The 25211-nt window shown below is 45.7% G+C and overlaps 2 protein-coding genes across 8 annotated transcripts in view; one reads left to right on the top strand and one right to left on the bottom strand.

Moving 5' to 3' along the window:
- Ccdc66 (coiled-coil domain containing 66) overlaps positions 1–13850 on the bottom strand; it is a 44761-nt gene extending 30911 nt beyond the window's left edge. For 4 of the 5 annotated variants that reach the window (XM_041662319.1, XM_041662320.1, XM_041662321.1 and 1 more), the window contains exons 1-7: positions 13785–13845; positions 12221–12285; positions 11546–11571; positions 7016–7460; positions 3677–3842; positions 3427–3530; positions 2524–2636 (exon numbers count right to left, since the gene is read on the bottom strand). In XM_041662319.1, coding sequence (XP_041518253.1) covers positions 2524–2636; positions 3427–3530; positions 3677–3842; positions 7016–7460; positions 11546–11571; positions 12221–12285; positions 13785–13795 — 930 coding nt within the window. In that variant the 5' untranslated portion in view covers positions 13796–13845. Of the gene's footprint in view, positions 1–2523; positions 2637–3426; positions 3531–3676; positions 3843–7015; positions 7461–11545; positions 11572–12220; positions 12286–13784 lie in introns of all 5 variants that reach the window. The other variant, XM_041662318.1, reaches the window with a different exon arrangement.
- A 7781-nt stretch (positions 13851–21631) lies between these two features.
- On the top strand, positions 21632–24793 carry LOC121455201 (polyadenylate-binding protein 4-like). 3 transcript variants are annotated; one of them, XM_041662808.1, is made up of 2 exons: positions 21632–24461; positions 24512–24793. In XM_041662808.1, exons 1-2 carry the CDS (start codon positions 22509–22511, stop codon positions 24527–24529), a joined length of 1971 nt encoding a protein of 656 aa, XP_041518742.1. In that variant the 5' UTR covers positions 21632–22508; the 3' UTR covers positions 24530–24793. The 3 variants fall into 3 exon arrangements, with proteins under 3 accessions (XP_041518742.1, XP_041518744.1, XP_041518743.1); XM_041662810.1 differs by having other exon boundaries at positions 21633–23913; positions 24049–24793; XM_041662809.1 differs by having other exon boundaries at positions 21633–23962; positions 24050–24793.
- Positions 24794–25211: the final 418 nt, after the last annotated feature.

Here is a 25211-nt window from a genome sequence, read left to right as displayed (position 1 = left end):
GCCAGCCTACAAACCACAATTCCAGAGAACTTAGACAACAATGAGGACACTAAGAGAGACTTACATACATCTAATCTACATGGGAAGTAGGAAGTAGAAAAAGACAAGATCTCCTGAGTAAATTGGGAACATGGGGACCTTGGGGGAGGGTTGTAGAGGGCAGGGGAGAGGCAGGGAGGGCAGCAGTGAAAAATGTAGAGCTCAATAAATATCAATTAAAAAATGAAAAAAAAAAAATAAAGTGTCTCCCAGGAGAAGTGGGGCTCCCCAGCTGTGCACAGACTCTCGTTCCACCTCGGCTCCCAGGCTGCAAACAAGCAAAGCCTTTCTAAACTTAAGTACCCAGAACGTCCTAAGCACTTGGCTATCCTACCTGCCTTCAAAGGCAACACACATCAGGATTTCTACCTCACCAAGGAGACTCCTCCATCTGCAGCCTAGAATCAGGCATAAGCTGGGTGCAGTGATGGGGGAGGAAAGTTAAGCATGAGGGGGAGGCAAGTTTGGGGCCCAGGGACAGAAGCCCCTCCCCCTCGCAAGACAGGTGGACTAGCATGGAGCAACCGAAATGGAACCACAGAGAAAGCCTTCCCCAGGGCCACCCCTGGCTCTTGGAAGCTCCCATTGGTCGTATTTAGCCCAGACTCAGGTTCCCTATTCCCATCTCAACAAGGTGCTCTTCTGTCTCACTGCCACCACCCTCACACCTCAGAGCTGTTCCCACTGATCAGGCACCTACTGGGGCAAAGAACAAGAGGCGACACCTGGAGTCGGCAGCCTAGCAGGGGATGAACGCTCCTGCTGCAGTATGGATCTATCATTCAAAGGAGTGTGGGATCCAAGCAGCTGGGGTAGCTCTGGCTGCTCTAGGGGAGTTGTGATAGCAGAGGCAGCACTTGGAGTGAACATGTCACTGGGTTTTGTTTCATTATCTGAGATGCTGTATCTCCATAGCATCTAATACACGGTGCATGTATCCCCGTGTACCGCCATGCCCAGCTCGGAGGAAATACTACAGGCTACAGCTTTCTTCTGCATCCATATGCCCCACTTGCCACTACCTGACCACCCAGGACGTACAAAGATGGGCAATGGTGCTTAGTTTTCCACATCCTTCTCTGAGGTAGACCTTAGCTCAGGGACAACTGTTCAAGATGAAAGAGGTCTTCTCCTCCAGTCAAGTGATTTCGAAGATTCTCCCAACAAGGGCCTCGTCCTAGGACCTGTCCACAGCCTCTCCCTAACCTGAAACATTCGTCTGGATGGAAAGGGCTTTCCCATCTCCTCGCAGTTGCTCCGAAAAGCTCCAAACTGTTCCCACTGCACCTCTATGCCAGGAGGGGCTATAAGGTGGCCCTTATAGAAGAGAAAGTTGGAAGTACACTTGAACTCATTGGCACAGGGAACCACTTCCTAAATAGAACTCCAGCAGCACAGACACTGAGAGAAACAATTAATAAATGGGACCTCCTGAAACTGAAAAGCTTCTGTAAAGCAAAGGACATGGTCAATAAGACAACACGACAGCCTACAGAATGGGAAAAGATTTTCACTAACCCCACATCAGACAGAGGTCTGATCTCCAAAATGTACAAAGAACTCAAGAAATTGGACACCAAAAGAACACATAATTCAATAAAAAATGGAGTACAGATCTAAACAGAGAACTCTCAACAGAGGAATCTAAAATGGCTGAAATACACTTAAGGAAATGTTCAACATCCTTAGACATCAGAGAAATGCAAATCAAAACAACTCTGAGATTCCATCTTACACCTGTAAGAATGGCCAAGATCAAAAACACTGATGACAACTTATGCTGGAGAGGTTGTGGGGGAAAAGGAACACTTCTGCATTGCTGGTGGGAATGCAAGCTGGTACAATCCCTTTGGATGTCAATGTGGCGATTTCTCAGAAAATCAGGAAACACCCTTCCTCATGACGCAGTAATATCACTTTTCAGTATATATCCAAAGGATGCTCAATTGTGCCACAAGGACATGTGCTCAACTATGTTTATAGCAGCTTTGTTTGTCATAGCCAGAATCTGGAAACAACCTAAATGCCCCTTGACCGAAGAATGGATAAGGAAAACATGGTACATTTACACAATGGAGTACTACACAGCAGAAAATAATAACAACAGCTTGAATTTTGCAGGAAACGGATGGAGCTAGAAAACATTATTTTGAGTGAGGTAACGCATACGCAGAAAGACAATTATCATGTGTACTCACTCATAGGTAGTTTTTAAACATAAAGCAAAGAAAATCAGCCTACAAATCACAATCCCAGAGAACTTAGACCACAATGTGGACACTAAGAGAGACTTACATACATCTAATCTACATGGAAAGTAGAAAGTAAAAAAAAGACAAGATCTCCTGAGTAAACTGGGAGCTGGAGACCTTGGGCAAGGGTTGCAGTGTGGAGGGAAGAGGCAGGGAGGGGAACAGAGAAAAATGCAGAGCTCAATACTTATCAATAAAAAAAAGAATGCTTGACTGAATGTGATATTCTTACCTTAGCCTGGTCAAGGATGTGAAGTTTCTCACATTCTAGTTCAGATTTTGTCCAAGGATCATTCCATTTTTGAGAAGCTTCTTTTTCTTTCTTTTTTAAGGCAACCTGTTCATCTATAAATAATGTCCTTTTTAAAAAATACATATAAAAACTGTAAAAAAAAGAATCATGTAAACAAATCACGACCTTAAGGAGTACAAAATGTAGCAGTTAATCAAAGTAGTTTGCTTGGGAGAAGATGACTCACAAGGCAGAAAGGAACTTTGAAGGATGTGGGATAAAAGAAAACATTGAATTAGAGTTAAACTTAAGTACAGCATAGACAGAATGTTTTTATTACAGAGATAGTAAGGTGAAACAATTTCTCAGAATACTGTGTGCTAACTGCTGTGCGTTTCCACCTTTCTATGTTATTATTACTAACAGATTTATAAGGTCCATAGCCTAACTTTAGGGTCAACTCCAAGCTCAACTTCTTCCTGATGAGTAACAGATACACTGCTATTTTTTACGCTAAACCTTGGTTTCTTCTGTAAAATTCGGCAATATATCACCTATTTCAGGGCAGGATGTTCTCAGTTCCCACTAACTTCTGAAGGTAAAATAGGAACTGGAGTTATAGGCTGGTGAGATGGCTCACTGGTCACCAAGTCTGACACCCTAAATCCAATCCCAACAGTGGAAGAAGAGAACTGACCCTTACAAATTGTTCTCTGACCTACACACACACACACACACACACACACACAGAGACACAAACAGAAAAGGTCCAGGACTACTTGCAGGACTCCAGGAGGATGCTAGAGGCACACTGCTCATATTGAACCAAACTTGCTAATGTACTAAAAAGTAACCAAGTACCCCATGGGCCAACAGACCTATACCAAAAAGCATATAAATTACCCAGCTCTTTCTTCCACTGCACTCTTCTGGCTTCCAACAAGCTTCTATCGCGCTCCCGTTCCCCCAGAGTACTGAATATGTCAGCTGGCTTCCACTCACTCTCTCTAAGATAGAACACACACAGGAACCAAGGAGCCTTATCATTATGTTTCCATGTGACTGACGGCCACATCTTCAGAGCACTTCACATGCAATGGACAGGCAAATACATATTCTCCAAATACCCGAGAAACACATGTGAGTCACATACATGGCCATTTTCTGCTCACACTGCTGAAGGGCCTCTTGAGCTCTACTGAGGACACACTTCCCTTCATCTGAGACAGGTGAGACGGCCTCCGTCTTCTGCAGTGACCCTGTGGCATTCACACCCTTCAGCTGGCTAGGGGCACTGATCAACTGGAAACTGTCTTGGCCTAGGAAATAAAACACATGTTTTAAAATCACACATGTTTTAAAATCATCCTAATATCCAGTCAAAAGAAAAGTCTTAGCAGGCATGATGGCTCATACCCATAACCCTCAGGTATAACTCAGGAAGCCGGGGCAGGAGGATCACTCGGAGTTTGAGGCCAGTCTGGACAACATACCAAGTCTTTGGCCAGCCTAGGATGCAGAGTAAGATCTTGTCTCAAAATAAATAAATAAATAAATGAAAACAGGGAAGTGTGGAAGCGCCAACCTTTAGTCCCAGCACTCAGGAGGCAGAGGTAGGCCAACCTGTTTCAGGCCAGCCCTGGCTACACAGTTAGAGCCTGACTCTTGGGAATGATAGCGCACACCTGTAATCCTGGCACTCAGGAGACAGAGCAAGGGAATCAGAAGTTAAGGCAGCCTCAGCTGTAGAAAGAGCTGCGGGCTGCCCTGCGTCCCAGCTCACGGCCGCCTGGCTAGCTTATGCCCTGAAATAATTACACAGAAACTGTATTCTTTTAAACACTGCTTTGCCCATTAGCTCTAGCGTCTTACTGGCTAACTCTCACATCTTGATTAACCCATTTCTAATGAGTGTAACACCACAAGGTTGATGTCTTACCGGGAATATTCTTAACTGCATCCATCTCAGAGAGGAGAGCTATGGCTACTGCCTGACTCTGCTTTCTTTCTCCCAGAATTCTGTTCTGTCTACTCCACCCACCTAAGGGCTGGCCTATCAAAGGCTAAGCAGTTTCTTTATTAATTAACCAATGAAAGCAACAGATAGATGACACTCCCACATCACTCAGCTACGTGATAGCATCTCAAAAACAAAGGCTGACAGCCCGGTCAGCTGAGTGCCTGCCTTGCACGAGCACAGCCTTAGGCTGACCCCAGCATCACATAATCCAGCACGAACACAGCCTTAGGCTGACCCCAGCACCACATAATCCAGCACGAACACAGCCTTAGGCTGACCCCAGCACCACATAATCCAGCACGTAGCAAACCTAGAGTCTTGGCACTTGGGAGGCAAGGGAAGGAAAGCTGGGAGGAGTTCAAGACGACCCTGGAAACAACAGCAAAAACAGACTGACAGGATCTTCTCGTGTGAGACAGGGTACTGGTAGACTGGGGCCAGGCTGACCTACATGAGACCCTTACCCCAAACAATAATCAAGAGAAAGAGAAAGTTGAGGCCCAGAGGTTAAACAGCTGACTCCTTGTCACAGCTGTATGACTTTTTACAACAACAACAAAACCAAAGCCAAGACAGAAGAATCAGGGCTGGGAATACCACTAAGCTTGTCTAGAACACAGCGAAATGCTTGCTTGTATGCCAACCCAGTATACTCCATCTCTAGCATTGCACGAACCAGTAAGGTGGAGCATAGCTATGTTGAAAAGCTCAGGAGGTGGAGGCAGGAAGGCAGAAGGTCAATCTTCAGCTATGTCCTGAGTTTGAAGCCAGCCTAGTTACAAAACAAAACACCTCCATTCACTCTTGCCAAAATAATTTATATTTATAGCTTAATTTATATAATTTAAAATTACATGTAATTTGTAATTATATATAACTATAATATAAATCACAATACAGAGAGAGGCAAATGCAAATAGTTTAATTAAAACCATGACCTCCCATAAATAAATGGAGGAATAATGGTTTGGGGGGTGGGAACAGAGAGGGGATGGAGGGAGAGACTGGGAGGCGAAGAGAGAGGGGAAACTGTGGCTGGGATGTAAAATAAATGAATAAATAAATTTATTAAAAAAACAACAACCATGACCTTGTTTTTCTTCTTTATCTGTGGAAGTTTTCTGTGAACTGTAGTCTATGTGCCCAGCTACCATAATTAAATCAAGTCTTGTACAAAAAGTTCATGTTCTAGCTTAAACATCCGTGTGATCCCTCCTGAATGTGTCATTTCTCTTAGAAGAGGGAGCATCTAAAATGCAAGTTACCTCAGGATTAAGTAAAATGTCTTAACTCTACTGGTATTAACTCTCCTTATACCTATTCAGTTCTGAGCTACAATTCTGACCTAGAGAAAGCCAGCTTCCTTTATTTTACAGATATCTAGACGGGGAGAAGGAACCCCACTCTGCACAGACGGGAGCACACAGAAGCTCCCCTGCACCCAAGCTGCCTGCGTGACCCTTCCATGGTATCTGAGTACCTTCACAGTCACAATGCCTGAGCTCAGAGCTGACAGTGGGCTTTTAAAACAAAACCCTGATTGGCGGAACAGAAAGCCTACAATACTCTTCTAGGAATACATCTGATTTATACCAGTGAAAGAACAGTATAGCCAACCTCAGCAGGGATGGAGGGAAGCCAGGAATCACAAACAGGAACTAGAACATGGTCTTTCAGAAACTCAAGTCTTCACAGCAAGGTGTCTTAAGATTCCCTTCAATATCAGAGGCTTATCTTTTTAAACCCTTGCGTGTAATTTTTTGTTTTTGAAATGGGTTCCCACTGTGTGGCTCAAGCTTGCCTCAGTTTGTGTACTCCTGCCCCAATCTGCTGAGTTCAGGGACTATAAGGCTAAACCCCATTGCTGGCTTATATAAATATTTTAACTACTGAGCTATCTCTCCAGCCCCCAAACCAGCTTTTAAGATTATTTTGAGGCCAGGCACAGTGTCAAAGGCTTTTAATCCCAGCACTCAATAGGCAGAGGCAGATGGATCTTCGTGAGTCTGAGCACCAGCCTGATCTATGTACAAAGCTCCAGGACCAGACCAGAGCTACATAAAGAGACCCTGACAAAGAAAGAAAGGGAGGGAGGGAGGGAGGGAGGAGAAAGAAAGAAAAAAATATTTTAAGCATTAATCTTAACATATGGCAACATTATAAAGCAGTTTTACATATTTTATGTAAGGCCTAATGTATGGTGGTGTACACCTTTAATCCCAGCATTCGGGAGACAGAGGCAGGCGGATCTCTGTGAGTTTGAGGCCAGGCTAGGCTACAGAGCGTGTTCCAGGACAGTCAGGGCTACACAGAGAAATCCTGTCTTGTAACACCCTCCCTCCAAAAAAACAAAAGGTCATTGCATGTTAAATCAGATTTCAAGAGACAGTCTCAAAAGCAGCCAATGAATCTGAAATACATAAGTACATACTGGGAAAATTAATAGTTAACAAGGTTTAAGAAGAATCTTACTTGCTTTCTCCTCCGTTCCATTTTCAGCTAGGGACACAGATCCACTTCCTTGGCTCACACTCATCAAAATCTGCTGTAGTTGGTCTTGGGTTAGACACACCACGCTGCTGTTCATGTTTTCGCTGACGTGTGTTTTGCAAGGCTTCTGTTGAGCCACTCGGCATTTATCTGCGGTGTTTATAATCTTCTGGACGGTAGAGGCTGCAGGTGAAGACTCTTTCGGGAAATGAAGACAGTCTTTTTCTGCATGCTGCTGACATGAACCCTGAGACGGTGAAAACGGTAATCTGCTTTTCTCAGATCTTGCCTGTGAAGATTCTGAACTGATTAACTTCTTTTGAAAAACGTTTTCACTCCCAGTGTAAGAATTCTGTGTTGATCTTAGAATGTGTCCAGTCTGTTTTATTCTTAAAGGACATTTTGCAATCTTGATCTTATTTCCCATCTGTGAAAACACAAGTTTATTCTTTATGACAGTATATGAAAAAAACTGACCTGTTCCTTTCTGTCTGGAGACACAGTTTTGCTATGCAGCCTAAGCTGGCCTTGATCCCCTCATCTCTTCTGAGACTGCAAGTATGAACCACTACATCTGGCTAACATCATCTTTATGCTTAAAATCTGTGATAAACCAGGCCTCTAAGCATTTCATTATGCTATTAATTAGGTACTATAGCCATAAGATAGTGTTTACCTGTGCAAACTTTCCCTTTGAAGACTCAACAATGAGAAATTATTTTAACTCTAGGTAATAGAGAACACAAATAAAATTGTATGTTATAGGTCATCTTCATATGCCAGCTTTGAATTTTGTACCAGTAAATTATGTAACTCACACTCTCTTTGAGGTTACCAGTCCTTATCCCTTGACTATCTTAGCTGCTCGGCCACACTCACCAATTCCAGTCCCGTGTGAATTACTATCGTGGTCACAGCCACATAGAATTCTTCCACGCTTCTGGCAGTCACTTCCTGATACTCATCCAATATTCTCCAGATGGCCTCACTCATTCCCTGTAGAAGGAGCTGCGGGCAGGCCTGTTTTTCATCCCGCCTGGCTCCTGCATGGTTAGCTTTACACCCGAAATAACAACACACAAATTGTATTCATTTAAACACTGCCTGGCCCAATAGTTCCAGCCCCTAATGGCTAATTCTCACATCTTGATTAACCATTTTTAATAACCTGTGTAGCACCACGAAGTGCTGTCTTACTGGGAAAGATTCAGCACTGTCTGACCTGGTGGCTGGATCCTTGGTGTCTGCCTAACTTCCCTTCTTCCCAGCATTTTGTTGTTTACTCCGCCTACCTAATTTTCTGTCCTATCAAAGAGCCAAGGCAGTCTCTTTATTAACCAATGAAATCAACACAAAACAGAAGACTCTCCCACATCAATTCCCCAGTGTCCCTGATGTTACACTGTGACCCCAGTGATCTTATATTGACCCTGTAAGAACCCACAACTGCAAGCGCTCCACAATTCCAAGTTCTAGATAAAGACTATCACTCCTTCTTTCTAGCCCATTCTCTCCCACATCCCAATCCTAAGTACTGTTTACACATGCTGGGCTCGACTACCTGCCCATCCTAGCACCACCCCGCTTGCTCATTTCCTTCCTAACAATCCTTTCTTTTCCATTCTTTAATCTGCAGTCTGTCACATATACTAAGCAAACCCCTCACTTGTGTATTCCTGGCTCTAGGTTTTGATTGTTTTTAAAAATATATATTTTATGTATGTGTGCCTGAGTTTATGTTTATGAGGTCAGAAGAAGTGTGAGATCCCCTGGAACTGGAGTTACAGATGGGTATGAGCTGCCCTGTTGTAGGAGCAGTCAGTGCTCTTAGCCACTGAGCCATCTCTCCAGCTGCTGGCTGCAGGTTTTGGATAACTCCAGCATCTGGGTACCTTTTTGCTTTTGCATCCCTGGAGCTTTTACAATATAACTGTCTAAATGATGGGTGAATAGGTTAGACCAGATGGAAATTGGCATGATCTCCAGGGCATTTCTCTCACCTAAAGGATGCCACCGTACTTTCCTAGCTCTGTTGCACTCTTGTACAGGATACAGCCTAGCTGTAAGATCCTCCAATAGTTCAAGAAATTCAAGAATGCCAGATTTCAGATTCTCATTTTTAGGCATAAACAAGTCATTTTAGAGCCAAGTGTGGTTTACCCCTTTAATCTAGCACTCAGGAGGCAGAGGCAGGTGCATCTTGTGAGTTCCAGGACAGCCAGGGCTGTGTGGAGATATAAAGGTAAACTTTATGTCCTATATGTCCCCAAGGTACAACATCTTCCACAGTAACTTATTTTTCATAATTTGGCATTTTGTAATATTTTCTATAGTCCTGGAATATACTTCCCAACTTCTTCTCAAAACAAAACACCTCAAAACCAAGTCCTTTTAGTTTTTCAAAAGTCACTTTATCAATCAAATTATCAAACACTGCACATGGTTCCACCAGGTGACCCCAGCCACCAGCTCACACCATCTCCAGCCGCTGGAATGCTGCTCTCTGCTGTCTTCACTCACGAGACAGTGTCATCGTTGGGCACTTTACTTCTTTAAACATCACCTCATTCAAACTCCTAAGTATTGTGCACTCCCATAACAGGCCTTAGAAACTACTTCTGGCCCCTGTCATCCCTGTGACCACCAGGTTAAGTTCAGTGCCTTACCAGGCGCTCCTTAGACTGCTGTCACTGACCAGTAATCAGTTTCAGTGATGGCCATCGATCTGCCTTCACAGGGCTACATACTGTGTTTTCCCACCTAGGAAGCTAGATTATATCCACCTCCCTTATCAAAATTCCTACTCTGAGCTGAGCTTGTAGTGTAAGCCTGAAATCCCAGCACTGTGGCGGGGGCAGGAAGACAATGAAGTTCTTTGCTAGCCTGAGTATTGGAGCAAAAATTCAAACGTTCCACACAAGCTTTGTGTCCTAAGTGTCCCTGGGTACACCATTTTCTACAATAACTTATTTTTCATAATTTGGCATTTTGTAATATTTTCTGAAAGCCTGGAATATACTTCCCAACTTCATTAACTAATCCCTCATCTCTGAACTTCTAATCACAAAGTCACCTCGTGTGTGTGTCGTCTCTCGGTTCCACACTGGTCTCTAGCTCCCCCCAACTCTGTCACTGTAGTCATCTCCCTGACCTCGCTCTTCTGGAGAACAAGGGCAGAGCTTTTTCACTGTCTCCCTCTCCTGAAGAGGACAATAGAGGCCAGAATGGAGCTGGACGCCATGTGGAGCTTCACGCTGCTGGAAATCCCTGCTGGACACAAACCTACTGACTGCAGTCCAGTGACAAGGATTATTTTGCCATATTCCAGTTGTGCCAGAAGTGTTATACAGAAAAGGTCTTCTTAAAACATAACCAAAACCCAAAACCTCAGCTGGGAAGTGGGGGCGCATGTCTTTAATCCCAGCACTCTGGAAGCAAAGGCAGGGGGATATCTGTGAGTTCGAGGCCAGCCTGGTCTATGAAGTGAATGTTCTAGAACAGTCAGGAAGGGCTATTACACAGGAAACCATGACATATTATATCAAGATATACTTAGTTAATTCTGAACCAAAGAGGAATAATAAAAGGAGACTGGAAAAAAACAAAAACAAAACCTTACCCATAAAAGTTGTTATGCTCAGGTTTCTTAGCAAAAAAAAACAACAGAGCCCATATCATTCCCAAGAGCTTAATGGATGAGATTATGTCATAAACACCTTTTCATAGTACACTGTTTGATGGAGGAAGGTCATTGGCTAATAAAGGAACTGCCTTGGCCCATTTTATTGGTTAGGACATAGGTAGGTGGAGTAAACAGAACAGAACGCCTGGGAGGAAGAGGAAGTGAGCTCAGAGTCTCGACAGCTCTCCTCTCCGGAGCAAACGCCTGAGAGAGACGCCATGCCCCGCTCCCGGGATGAAGCTCCGACCCAGGATGGACATAGGCTAGAATCTTCCTGGTAAGCGCACCTTGGGGTGCCATACACAGATGATTAGAAATGGGCTAAATTAATATGTGAGAATTAGCCTAGAAGAGAATGGGCCAAGCAGTGTTTAAAAGAATACAGTGTCCGTGTAATTATTTCGGGGCATAAGCTAGCCGAGCAGGCGGCTGGGGTGCCGGGGACGCAGCCCCGCCGCTCCTTATTACTACACACCGTTTTTTTTCTTTTCTTTTCTTTTTTAAACCAAGTTCTATGACTACTTCTTATACCATCAAGACAAAGTTCTGGTTGGGGAGATTGCCCAGTGATTAAAGTGCTTGTTACAAAACTTCAAGGAGCAGTATTCAGATGCTCAGAGCACACATGAATGCTGGGCGCATATGAAGACCAGCCTGTAATCCCAGCGCTCAGAAAGCAGAGGCAGGAAATCCTCTAGAGAAAGCTGCCCAGATTGACTAGACTGGCTGGTTCTGGGTACAACTCAGAGACCCTGCCTCAACACTTAGAACTAATGAAAGTAAACATTTCACACATGGAAACATGTAGGGTCAAAAATCACTTAACTTACCTTCACAGAAACTTTTGATTTATGTTCTACAAAAGAAAATAAAATTACTAAACTATAAACCCAAAGCATAGGTGACAAAAGAAAACGTTCAGTGCTGTTTAAGATGACAATAAAAATACCAGCCCAAAAGCATTAAGCCCCACTTGAGTAGTCCAACTTTTACAATGTGGTGGTTCAAGTAGTGACCTCCATTTCATCTTTGTTTCAGTTACCTTCCCAGGGCAAGACTACAAACCCACGTGTGGGGAGTAGGCAAGTAACTTCATGGAGAAGACTGAAAACTATACTGAGTTTCAAAACTAACAAATAATACTACTAATAATAAATACTTTAGCAATTATGGCTATATTAATATAAATATAACTTTCTCAAACAATAGTTTGGTAACATGCAAAGCACATAATTTTCTAAACTCCACCTGCATTACTGATTCAGCAAGAAGGTATGCTAGCATCAAAAACATGACAGATGGAATACATTTTATGAACCAAAACGGACAACAGCAATCACTGTCGCAATCTGATTTTACTCGGATAAACATCAATTCAAAGACACTTAAGAGAAAAAGCTTTTTCCAAGTGTCATTTAACTGTATCACAAGCAAAATGTCTGCCAAACTACTACATGTTCTACACACAAACTTAAACATTTTAGACTTCCAATAACACAGCATACCATATGGAGACAGTATCAGCTTGGTTTTTCCATCCAGTAATTCAGTTTCAAGCTTTAAGCCATCTCTGCAATATAAAAAGAAATTGATTTCGACACTTTAATAGCAACCAGAAATATTTATATGAACCTTGAAAGTAAACCTATTCCTCTGACTGTATATAGGAATCATGTGACCATCAAAGCAGGGGTTTTGTTTCTCTATAGTCATATAGTCCACGATGCCCTCACCCTCACTAATGTAGGCCATGCTGGCTTTGAATTCCTGATCCTCCTGCCTGAACCCCTCTCCAAAGTAGTCTTTATATTTTAGAGTATTTTTTAAAGAGCTGAACCAACGCTGTAGCTAACAACCACCTCTCTGGCCTTCAAGGGCACCAGGCACACAAGTGACCCATAGTCTTATGTGCAGACATGACACCCATACACACATAATTAAAATAAATATCTAGAAAGGATTTTTCAACTAAAGAGGAAAAAAAATCACAGGAAAAGACTTATAACTTCTCAGTGAGGCAAGCGTTTGCCATTTTTAACCTGAAACATGATTTTTGCTACTGGTAAGGAATAAAGAAATTAGGTTATAACAGCATCCTTTAACCAGTAGCTCTATACCAAAAATCCCATGCTACTGCCACAAACTACTTACCAAGGTGTAAGACACTGATATGCCATTTATTAGTTTTGTAATGGTTCATGACTGACTATTCTAAGGAGGGTTGCAAGCACGTGGAAATGTTTAAAATGGTCACCAAGGTGACAGCTGCTTAAATATGCCAGTTTGGGCATATTTCATATGATACATGAATGCTTTATTGCCTCTTTGTTTTTACTATCATAATAAGTGCACAAGAAACGTTGGCTAGTACAACACTTTACATGTCAAAGGCACCAACATATAAAAACGGTAAACGCTACCAGCAAAACTTCTCTTGTCTATTAAGTTAATCATCACAACTCCACTGGTGGGATCACACACAGTATTTCATTATTTTATTGGGGATGGATGGGTAATGTGTCCATGAACAGCAACGAAGACAAAGGTGATGTTAAAGAGAAAATATCAAACCAAGGTCTAACTAGCAAAGCTGAACTCGGTCAGTGTTGCTTTGATAGAGGAATCAAAGTGCCTTGGTTTGTTAAAGCAAACAATCTGGGAGAAAGCTTGTTTGAGGCATCCGGTAGCAGGGCTATGAACAGCTCATGTTTACGTTATAAGGCAACATCTTGAATGAAACCGAAGTTGCTAGTACCCTATCCTACCTCTCCTCCCGGGGGCAGGATAAACTCCCACATGAGAACCTAACGTCCAGCTTCTGGATGCGCGGCTACATCCCGGTTTGGTAGCCGGTAAAAACGATGAACTTCTGAAATGAAGACCACGCCCAGACTCAGTCCTGCCCCAGCCCGGGGTGCCCCAGCTTGGTGCAGGGCATCGGTGGCGACCGGAGCTGCTCGCCCTCCGGGGCGCCGTCCCCGTTCCGGGGCGCTGCGCCACCACAGCCCGCGCTCGACCGCCGTCCCCGCGCCCGCCGCCCTGCAGCCCAGGGTGTCCCCGCCCGCTTACCCTAGGTTCATGGCCCGGTCGCCCACCCGCAGCTCTGCCAGGCCACTTGTGTACCCAGGTCGCCGCGGCTGCGCAACAAACGCTACGCCGATTGGATGCCTAGGGTCAGTCGAGCCAATCAGAGTGGTTCATGCTAGCGGGTGTGTTCGGCCTGAGTCGGCCTCCCCGGGCTGCCCTTTGTAGGGGCGTCTGCAATTCCCAGGGTTCCCACCGTCCTCAGGGAGTCTCCTTGGCTCAGACGGATGTTTCCAAACAGACAGAAACAACAGATGTAACTCTCTTATTTCGTGTTTAAAGGAGAAGTTTATTTTAGCACAAAATGTTGAGAGACTAGGAACGCCTGGGGCACATTGTGTGTGTCTGTCTCTTGCGTCTCATCAAGCCTTGCATACTGAAGTACTATAAAGTCATCATCATTTATGCCCCAGCAATGCTTAAGCATGCATGGGCAGCTGTTTATGATGGTTGTTCAGTTGTTCCTATCCTGGGCAGTCCTAGATGCTTGTGTTATTGTCATACCCGAGGTTCCACAGTCTTCCTTTATGCTGTCTATCCAGCGTTTTCTGGGTCTTTCTCTTCGCCTTATCCCGTGCGCTCCTCCAAGCAGTGCTATCTTCGGGTATCTGCCATCATTGATTCTTGTAATATGGCCGAAGTATCTCAAGTGCCTTTGCCATATCCTTCTGTAGATGGAGATCTCTCTCTCTCTCTCTCTCTCTCTCTCTCTCTCTCTGTCTGTCTGTCTCTCTCTCTCTCTGTTTTGTTTTTGTTTTTGTTTTTTTTTGTTGTTGTTGTTTTTCGAGATAGGGTTTCTCTGTAGCTCTGGAGCCTGTCCTGGAACTAGCTCTTATAGATCAGGCTGGCCTCGAACTCACAGAGATCTGCCTGCCTCTGTCTTTGGAGTACTGAGATTAAAGGCATGTGCCACCACCGCCTGGCTGATGGAGATATTTCTTAATGTCATCGCTGCTCAGCCTGTCTCTTCGTGTGACACCTAGAATCCTCCTAAGGTCTCTGGTTTCTGCTACACTCCCTATGAGATTATGGAGGCCAATTGCGTTCAAATTAACACACCCTCATCTGAGGAGTGGGTAGGGAGGATCATGAGACCCTCCTCTGAGTATCCATCCACCCTTCTCAGACAATTACAGACAATACTGCCATAATTTACACGTGGTTCTGGGGAGATGATGCCCAAGTATGTACAGCCATGGAGAAGTCATCTTGCTTGCTGGCTGTATTCAGTCAAATGTCATTTCTTTCGTCTCACCCAAGCTCCAGCCTGAAACCCGTCATCCATGCTCACTCCGAAAGCAACCCTAATAGCATTGTTCTGTTGTTAGGATTCCAGGAGGAGGAACTACCTTGAGGAAGAGCCATCTTTAAATTTTGTCTTGTTTTGTTTTGAAAGATAAGTATGTGTGTGTGCTCCCCCGCTTCCACCCTGTCCAATAACGGGGTTGGCATAGCCACCTGACTTGAGTGTTGGGGTCCGAACTTGGCGCCTCTGGAGAGCAACAAGTGACAATTTTGACTGAGCCTTAATACATTAACAGGGGTCATTCAGACAACTAGACATAGGCTGTGTTGTTCAATGGTTCAGTGGTCAGTGCCTCTTTGTGCCCCTGGAGATAGCTCTGTTGGTGAGAGGTATATGAGTTTGGTTCATGTTGTAATCACCAGTGCAGAATGTAAAGAGCTGAGGAGGAATATAGTCAAGACTACTAGTACTCCTGGACAACGAAACGCTCCTCAGAACAGTGGCTGATGTGTTCGAGACGGCATGGCTCAGGAGGATTCTAGGTGGCACACGAAGAGACAGGCTGAGCACCGATGACATTAAGAAACATCTCCATCTCCAGAAGGCTATGGCAAAGGCACTTGAGATACTTCAGCCATGTTATGAGAATCAATGAGGGCAGATCCCGGAAGATAGCACTGCTTGGAGGAGTGCACGGGATAAAGCAAAAAGGAAGCCCCCACTCAAATACGCTGGATAGACAGTATAAAGGAAGACTGTGGAACCTTGGGTATGACAATAAAACAAGCATCTAGGACTGCCTAGGATAGGAACAACTGGAGAACCTTGATAAACGGGCTACCCATGCATATTTAAGTATTGCCGGGGCATAAATGAATGAATAGGTGAATGAATGAATGAATGAATGAATGAGGACCAGACTAGAAACCCTTCCCCACTGAAGCTGGTGTTTTGCAGAGCAGAATGAGAAAAAGCAGCCACTTTGAAAATGATATGTAGCTGGGTGGTGGTGGCGCACGCCTTTAATCCCAGCACTCGGGAGACAGAGGCAGGTGGATCTCTGTGAGTTCGAGGCCAGCCTGGTCTACATGAGCTAGTTCCAGGACAGGAACCAAAAAGCTACAGAGAAACCCTGTCTCGAAAATCAAAAAAAGAAAAAAAAAAAGAAAATGATATGTTAAGGTCTCGGTCTTCCAGCATTTGGGTGCCATTCAGAGTCTAAGTTTCCTCTCAGTTCTGTCCTCTTCCTTCTTGGAAGTGTCCTATTTTTTTTTTGTTTGTTTGTTGTTTTCAAGACATGGTTTCTCTGTGTAGCCTTGGCTGTCCTGGAACTTGGAGACCAGGCTGGCCTTGAACTCACAGAGATCTGCTAGTACTGAGATAAAGGCGTGTGCCAGCCCTGTCTGGAGAGTACACACAGGAGAGCTGGGAACCTCTGTTAGCAGCCTCTGGAGCTGTCTGATGGCATGCTTAGCTTTTGGGGTGGCGGAAGCTAGTAGTCTACTAAGAAAAACCGTAAGTCAGACGCAGAAATGGGCAGCAAATAGGTATTAATTAGGCTAAAGATAGTCCGAGATGGTCTGCAGAGATGGCTCAGTGGTTGATGAGCATTTGCTGCTCTCCCAGAGGACCCAGGTTTGATTCCCAGCACCCACATGACAGCTCACAACTGTCTGTGATGCTAATCCCAGGAGATCGGATGCCTTTTTTTTGGTACCTGTGCACACCAGGCAAATGTGCACACAGATGTGTATATAGGTAAACCACCCATACGTATGAAAATTAATAGAAAGAAGGAAAGAAAAACCAACCAACCAAAGGTCTCCCAGAACTCCACAAGCGGGAAAGCTTGCCCATATCCTGTATCAGTGGAGTTCTCTTAGCCTCCGTACACACAGCAATGCTGGGGATTCATTTGTGAGTATGGCTTCACAGAACAACTTAATTAGTCTCCTCTCTGTCTCCAGGACCAGACAACAGAAACTGAAAGAGATATGCATTATACGAAAGCAAAGTTAAATTACATAAATTGTTGGGGTGTGAAGGGATGCAGGTCTTCACTGAGAAATCCTGGGAAATGTCTTCAGAAATATGTAACCAGCAGGGGAAGAGGTGTAGGGGAAACGGGACAGCCAAAGAACCCCCCCCCCCCCCAGAAACCAGAGCCAGTGAAAGAAACACACCCTGGCTCTGAGACCCAAGCCAGTGAAAGAAACACACCTTGGCTCTGAGACCCAAGCCAGTGAAAGAAATATTTTAGCCACATGCCCAGAACCAAAGAAATACACCCTGACTCTGAAACCAGGGCCAAAGCAACACACTTTGGTCCTAGAATCAGAGCCAGTGAAAGAATTATGTACTGGCCCTGAAACTAGAGCCAAAAAGCTTAAAAAAAAAAAAAAGCCAGTGAGAGAAACACAGGTTGATCCTAAAATCAATCATCTCTGCCCTTGACCAACTAAACTAACCAATCCCTGAGCAGGAAAAACTAACCAATCCCTCTTCTTCTTGGGAAAACTCCGCCCCTAAGAAGTTTAAGCCCAGCGCCTGTTTAGTTTGTGGCTGCTCTTCTTCCTCCCTGGTAGCGGCGGCTTCTCTCCTGGATTCTTGCATCCCAATAACTCTCTTGAATGAGGTGGTGGGTGAAGATCTTTTGCCGGAGCAGCGACGGAGTGGAGAGGAGCGGAGCGGCACGGCACTGTTAACACTTCAGCTGAGCAGAGACGAGGGACTGGAACGCTCCCCGCTGTAACACTTTTGTTCTTCTCCTAGCAGAGTTGCTACACTCCAGAGTACCAGAATGCCCAGCCGAGCCTGAACAATTTTGCTCAGATCGCCCTCTCCTGGCAGAGCAGAGCTGTTGCATTGGGGAAGCCTTTCCCTAGACCAGGGGTGTAAACCGCTACGCTTATTGTGACCTGTGCTAATCCCTGGCTGCCAACTGTCAGAATACTCTTCCACCGGGGCTGTAATACTCTGCATTCCTTGGCTCTCCATTGCCAGGATTCCTTTCCATCAGAGCTGTGACACTTACCGGAGGGGAAGGAGTTAGTCAGTTAACCCTTCTGATCTCAGGGTCTCCAAACAAAAGATCAGGAGAGCCATCTGGGGTTGGGTGTCTTCACACCCACCGCCTCCACCCTGGTAGTTCTCTCCAGGTGAGCTCTTACGCCTGCTCTCCACGCTGCTGCCAAAGGAGTTTTCAAAATGTCAGTCTAAGTTCTCCACAACTTAAAGTCCCTCATAGAGGGAATTGCCTTTGAAAGGATTTTAAAAAAGAAAGGCGAAGTGGGTACCTTTCAGCAGGCCCTGTCAAAAAAATGCCACTAAGCAAACACGAGTTAGTGCAGGAGGTTTCTAAGGGAAGGGGAAGAGTGAAAGGCCATGTCCTAGTGGGGACATGAGAGAGGCAGACAGACAGACAAACAGGGAAGAGGCAAGAGGAAGAAGAGGAGAGAGGAACAAGAGGCAAGAGAGTGAGCTGTGCCCAGCGGGCACTTTTAAGGGATGCACAGGTCCATAGCTGATGGTGGAGAGACATCTGGTGATAGGTGATGACGTCACTGCTTTGACGGCAGAGGTAGGCTGCTGCTGCGATGGAAACAGTCTTAATTTGATAAAGACTGTGTGTGTGTGTGGACACACACACACACACACACACACACACAGCGACAGTACACTATAACCGGTATCAGGATAACTTGATAAAGACTGTCTACACACACACAGCAACAGCACACTATAGGGTAACTTAAAAGGAGGCTCTCTAGTCAGGAAGAAAGCAAAGACAGTGGAAGAGGAAAGCCAAGCCCCTCTTTCCCCTTTAAGAACCACCCCAATCCAATGACCTAACTTCCACAAGGCCACAACTCCTAAAGACTCCACCCATCCCTAAGAGCACTACTGAAAGATGACTCTTTGGGAGGCCATTGAGATACAAACAGTTGCACACCACGAGGAGGAATCTTGGTTTGAGCTGATCTGTATTTGTTGAAGGGATTAAGTGAGAGAGAAGAGGCTCCCCAAGCCTGGAAAGCATCTCTGGGGTTTGCTCAGATGTAAAGTGGTCTGAGGCAAAAAGCGACTCACAGATCACCCGTTAAAACCTTTCCCAGCCCAGCATGGAGCCTCATCCCTGTAATTCCAACCCTTGGGCTGAATGAAGCCGGAGAAGTTCTAGTTCCCGGTCAGCCCAGCTGGACACTCAGATCCTGCCTCAGGAAACAACTGATAACAGCAATCCGGCAGCAGCTGTGGTGGCTCTCCAGCAAGCCACCAAGACCCTGGCAGTTTTCAGCAGTCCTCAGCCTGTGGGTCTTGCCACCTTTGGGGTAGAACGACTGACCCTTTCCCAGGGGTCACCTAAGACTGTTGGAAAACACAGCTCTTCACACTAGACTCATAACAGCAGCAAAATTACAGTTAAGAAGAGGCAACAAAAATATTTTTTGGGGGGTGGAGGTCAGCGTATCCTCAGGAACTGTACTAAAAAACAATGGTACATGGAAGAGAAGACAGTTAAAGGCCTGACTAAACTCACTTCATAAACCCAGAGTAATCAAGACAGCGTAGTTCTGTCTCTACAAAATAAATAAACAAAAGAGTGATGGTTGTGGCTCCTTGTGGTAGGAATGCTGACAATACGACCAGAGAGAAATCGGAAAGTGTGGATGGAAGTAGATTCTTTGTAAAGATGGTGAAGGCCAAGTCGTGTTATATTGTTTTCTGTTTTTTGTTCTACAAATTTATCTTATTTTGGGAAACCACACATAAGCCTTCCCCATGCTTCTCACATATGTTGAAATGTATGATGGCAAATATGTTTCTCCAAACCTCATATCTCACAAAGCTGTAGCGTGAATACTAAAATCCCAGAGACAGATATAGGGTCTAAGGATGAATATCAGAGAAGCAGAGCGGTCAGGCATTAGAGAGACCTTTTACCTCTACCAACGCTCAGACCGAAGGGGCGATCCTCAGACTGCCTAGGCTGCACCGTGTCTCCACCAAACCTCAGACTCCACGCTCCACTGAGTTCCTGTCTCTTCCCCTTTGTATTCCTTTCTCCGCCCAGCCATATCACTCCTGTCATCTCCTCCCTAGTGCTGAGATTAATGGTGTGTGACTCCCACACATTGGGATTAAAGGTGTGAGCCTTTAATCTGTTTCTGTGGATCTGTTTCTGGATCGATCTTGTGTAGCCCAGGGTAGTTTTGAACTCACAGAGATCTGCCTCTGTCTCCTGAGTCCTAGGGTTAAAGGTGTGCGCTACCACTCCCTGGCCTCTAGTGACTTAGCTTTGCACTCTGATCTTCAGGTAAACTTTATTAAAATACAAATAAAATAGCCCTACACAAAGCAATGTCACTCATGTTTTCTCCCGTGTACTTTTTTTCCTTCTCATTTTAATTGTTTGGATAGCCCACGTACTCTTCATCCCTCTGATGTGGGGGATTTTGAATCTGATCTTGACAGAACACAGTAGATGGCAGTAGAGGCCCAACTTCCTCTAAGAAAATGCCATATGGTATTCGCAGACCAAACTTATGTTAGCTGAAAAGCTATGGTTTTACATGATTAACACGGAAAATTGAAAATGATAGAAAATCATGACTTTCTTCCTGGTCCTTTGGAGATTATTCCCAAACTATGCGGAGTTAATTTTTATAAGCACTTCATTAATAAAGCCCTCATTGATTCCTTTTTGCCTTTTCAAAAAAATTTATTTTTTCAAGTTAACATACAAAATAATGGGTATCATTATGGCATTTTCATACAAGTATGCTATTTTTTAAAAAGATGTATTTATTTTTATTTTATATGTCCGAGTACATACGCATGTGCCATAGGCCTTCCTGGTGCCAGAGGAATCAGATCTCTGGAACTGGAGTTACAGATCTGCTGTGAGCCATCATGGAAGTGCCAGAAACTTAACCAGGACCCCCTGGAAGAGTCGCAAATGTCCTTAACCACTGAGCTCTCTCTTCGGTCCCACAAATGTGTTAATAATATATTTTGTTCTTATTCATATCCCTGTCTTCTGCTCCACACAAACCAACCCTGTTTTTAAACCACATTTATTTATTTTAGAAGTAGGGCATGCGCACAGAAAATGTACAGAAATCAGATGCTCAGATGGTAACAGAAGTGAGTCAGGACTTCTGCCACAGGCGTCTTACTGTTTGACCTCAGAGGCACAAACGACTTCATTGTTAAGTGGCCGCTTGTTCCCTGGATACTGAATATGTGAACTAGTTGTTGAAGTTTGACTTTCATAAATAAATCTCATATAAAATTTCTTAAGCATTCTAATATTTTGTTATAATAGGGCAACAAAATTTTTTACAAGACTTTTTTTTTTTTGAGACCTTGACTCACTGTGTAGACCAGGCTGGCCTCAAACCCACAGACAGAGATCTGCCTGCCTCTGCTTCCCCACTGCCGGGATTTTAAGGGGTGTGCCACCACATCTTTCAATTCTAGTTCACAGGAATTTTTTAAAAAACTATCCTTATACAAAACCCTCTGCTTCAAAAGCCTCAGAACAGGCCTCGGGCCCCCGGGCAGAGTGGGCGGGCACGACTGCGCCCAGGTCGCGAGGCGCCCTTCGACCAGCAGCGCCCGGGGCGGGCGGGTATAAATGGAGCGGTGGCTGTCCCGGCCGCCTCTCTCCGCCCCGGGTCGCAGCAGCTAGTGCTGCGTTCGGGCTCAGCAAGCCTGAAGCAAAAAAGAGAAAAAGCTTAAAAAAAATTACAAAAAAGCCTAAAAACCTTAAAAAAAAAGAAAGAAAAGAAAAGAAAAAAAGAGCAAAGAAGAAAAAGAAAAAAAAAACGGGAGAGCGAATCGTGCTGAGTGCCCGCGGGGAAGTGACTTTCGCACGTTTCCGGCCTGCCTGTCTGTCCGCGTCAGTCCGTCCGGTGGTGAGCCGCCCCCAGCCCGCACGGCACGCCTCTGCGCCGCGTGGCAGCCCCGCGCCCCGGCCGGCCGCACCACGTGTCCGCTGCCCTTCGCCGGCACCCGCAAAGATTCGGTTTCCCCCTTCCCGGGCCGCTGTAATTGTAAACCGCCGGGAGCCCGGGGCCTATATTTATCGAGAAACGCGTGTCCCCGGGGCCGCTGTTGAGCGCAGCATCTGTCTGCCTCTTGAAAAAAAATTTTTTTGGCCCCCTTTGCCAGGGGATTCCCTAGTTTAATTTTTATTTTTAAGCCCCAAGCTAGGACAGCTGGAGAGTACAAACTCCAGGAGAGGGCCATATTGTTTTTGAAAGCCTTTTGTCTTTGGGGCTTTTGCGGTTCCGTGCAAGCGTTCCCGCACTCCCGTCCCGCCTGCTCCAGCCTTTGCCGGTGTCGCTGGTGCCACCTGTGCGCTGCGGCGCGGGCCACGGCTCCTCGGAGCCCCTTTTGTCCTGCAGTGAGCCCTGTAAGAAGTCCTGGCGGGGCTCGGGGTGGTGGGGGGTGGGGAGATGAACGCTGCGGCCAGCAGCTACCCCATGGCCTCCTTGTACGTGGGCGACCTGCACTCGGACGTCACCGAAGCCATGCTGTACGAAAAGTTCAGTCCTGCGGGGCCTGTGCTGTCCATCCGGGTCTGCCGCGATATGATCACCCGCCGCTCTCTGGGTTATGCCTACGTCAACTTCCAGCAGCCAGCTGACGCCGAGAGAGCCTTGGACACCATGAACTTTGATGTGATTAAGGGAAAGCCAATCCGGATCATGTGGTCTCAGAGGGATCCCTCTTTGAGAAAGTCTGGTGTGGGGAATGTCTTCATCAAGAACCTGGACAAATCTATAGACAACAAGGCACTTTATGATACCTTTTCAGCCTTTGGAAACATCCTGTCCTGTAAGGTGGTTTGTGATGAGAATGGCTCTAAGGGTTATGCCTTTGTCCACTTCGAGACCCAAGAGGCTGCCGACAAGGCCATCGAGAAGATGAATGGCATGCTCCTCAATGACCGCAAAGTGTTTGTGGGCAGATTCAAGTCTCGCAAAGAGCGTGAAGCTGAGCTTGGAGCCAAGGCCAAGGAATTTACCAATGTTTATATCAAAAACTTTGGGGAAGACGTGGATGATGATAACCTGAAAGAGCTCTTCAGTCAGTTTGGTAAAACCCTAAGCGTCAAAGTGATGAGAGATCCCAGTGGGAAATCCAAAGGCTTTGGCTTTGTCAGTTACGAGAAGCACGAGGATGCCAATAAGGCTGTGGAAGAAATGAATGGAAAGGAGATGAGTGGGAAAGCCATATTTGTAGGCCGTGCACAGAAAAAAGTAGAGCGTCAAGCTGAATTAAAACGGAAATTTGAGCAGCTGAAGCAGGAGCGAATTAGTCGGTACCAGGGAGTGAATCTCTACATTAAGAACTTGGATGACACCATTGACGATGAGAAATTACGGAAAGAGTTTTCTCCTTTTGGATCAATCACCAGCGCTAAGGTGATGCTAGAAGACGGAAGAAGCAAAGGGTTTGGCTTTGTCTGCTTCTCGTCTCCTGAAGAGGCAACCAAAGCAGTCACTGAGATGAACGGCCGAATTGTGGGCTCTAAGCCGCTGTATGTTGCCCTGGCGCAGAGGAAGGAAGAGCGAAAGGCTCATCTGACCAACCAGTATATGCAGCGTGTGGCTGGCATGAGAGCGCTCCCTGCTAATGCCATCTTAAATCAGTTCCAGCCTGCGGCCGGTGGCTACTTCGTGCCAGCAGTTCCGCAGGCTCAGGGAAGACCTCCATATTACACACCTAACCAACTAGCACAGATGAGGCCTAATCCACGCTGGCAGCAAGGCGGGAGACCTCAAGGCTTCCAGGGAATGCCAAGTGCTATACGGCAGTCTGGGCCTCGTCCAGCTCTTCGCCATCTGGCTCCAACTGGTAATGCTCCGGCCTCTCGTGGCCTTCCTACTACCACTCAGAGAGTCGGGTCTGAGTGCCCGGACCGCTTGGCTATGGACTTTGGTGGGGCTGGTGCCGCCCAGCAAGGGCTGACTGACAGCTGCCAGTCTGGAGGCGTCCCTGCCGCCGTGCCAAGCCTTGCACCTCGTGCCGCAGTCGCTGCCGCTGCTCCCAGGGCTGTGGCTCCATACAAGTACGCCTCCAGTGTCCGCAGCCCTCACCCTGCCATCCAGCCGCTGCAGGCACCCCAGCCTGCGGTCCATGTCCAGGGCCAGGAGCCACTGACTGCCTCGATGCTGGCTGCAGCACCCCCCCAGGAACAGAAGCAGATGCTGGGGGAGCGTTTGTTCCCACTCATCCAGACAATGCATTCAAACCTGGCCGGCAAGATCACAGGGATGCTGCTGGAAATCGACAACTCGGAGCTGCTCCACATGCTGGAGTCCCCCGAGTCTCTCCGTTCCAAGGTGGATGAAGCTGTGGCAGTCCTGCAGGCTCATCATGCCAAGAAAGAAGCCGCCCAGAAGGTGGGCACTGCTGTTGCTGCTGCTGCTGCTACCTCTTAGACAAGGAAAAAGCGTCAAAAGCCAAATAACCCCTCATGGCAAAAGCTGAGGTCTGAAGACTCCCTGGTTTGTCTGCCACACAGTTGCAAATTCAATAGGTCATTTTGTATCAAGAGGTCAATTATGAAGCACCTAGAATTTTTCAATTATGAGAATATATTCTCTGGGTTCTGCTATGGCCCAGGAGGTAAACTTTTTTTTTTTCTATTGTGGGTTCTGATTTTTTTTCCCCTCCCAGAAATTGGATTTAATGTACCCAAGACTTTTAAGTTTCTCAATAAAGAAAAAAATCTCAAAAAAAAACAAAAAAAAAAAAAAAAAAAAAAAAAAAAAAAAGCCTCAGAACACGGTTTTGAGACACCGAAGAAAGAACCAGATTGCTGTACAGGGCTTTGGTCGTCTTTTATTACTCAGGTAACCCTGGTGGTGGCTGTACTGGAGACGAAGTCTACACTGGCTTGCCAGCAGCTGTGTTTATATGTAACCAAAGCAAAGAGAAACCGGGGCCCAGTTAACGGATGAATTTCCAGTTTCTAACAGATATTAGTGTCTTTCTCTGGTTCACTGTCTCCAAAGGGCAGAAAAGGCGGCAAGTCTTCCTGCTTGCTGTACCGTGTGTGTTTGTGTGTATGTGTGTGTGTGTGTGTTTTAGATGATTTCTAACATTTATTTATTGACGTGTATGTGTCAGAGTACATGTATGTGTGAGCA

The sequence above is a fragment of the Microtus oregoni genome, unplaced genomic scaffold (assembly GCF_018167655.1).
Source record: "Microtus oregoni isolate MIOR12 unplaced genomic scaffold, Mior012 000013F_ref0000133, whole genome shotgun sequence".
Taxonomy (NCBI): Eukaryota; Metazoa; Chordata; class Mammalia; order Rodentia; family Cricetidae; genus Microtus; species Microtus oregoni.
Note: the sequence above shows the minus strand (reverse complement) of the source record. Positions and strands in the feature narration are given on the sequence as shown.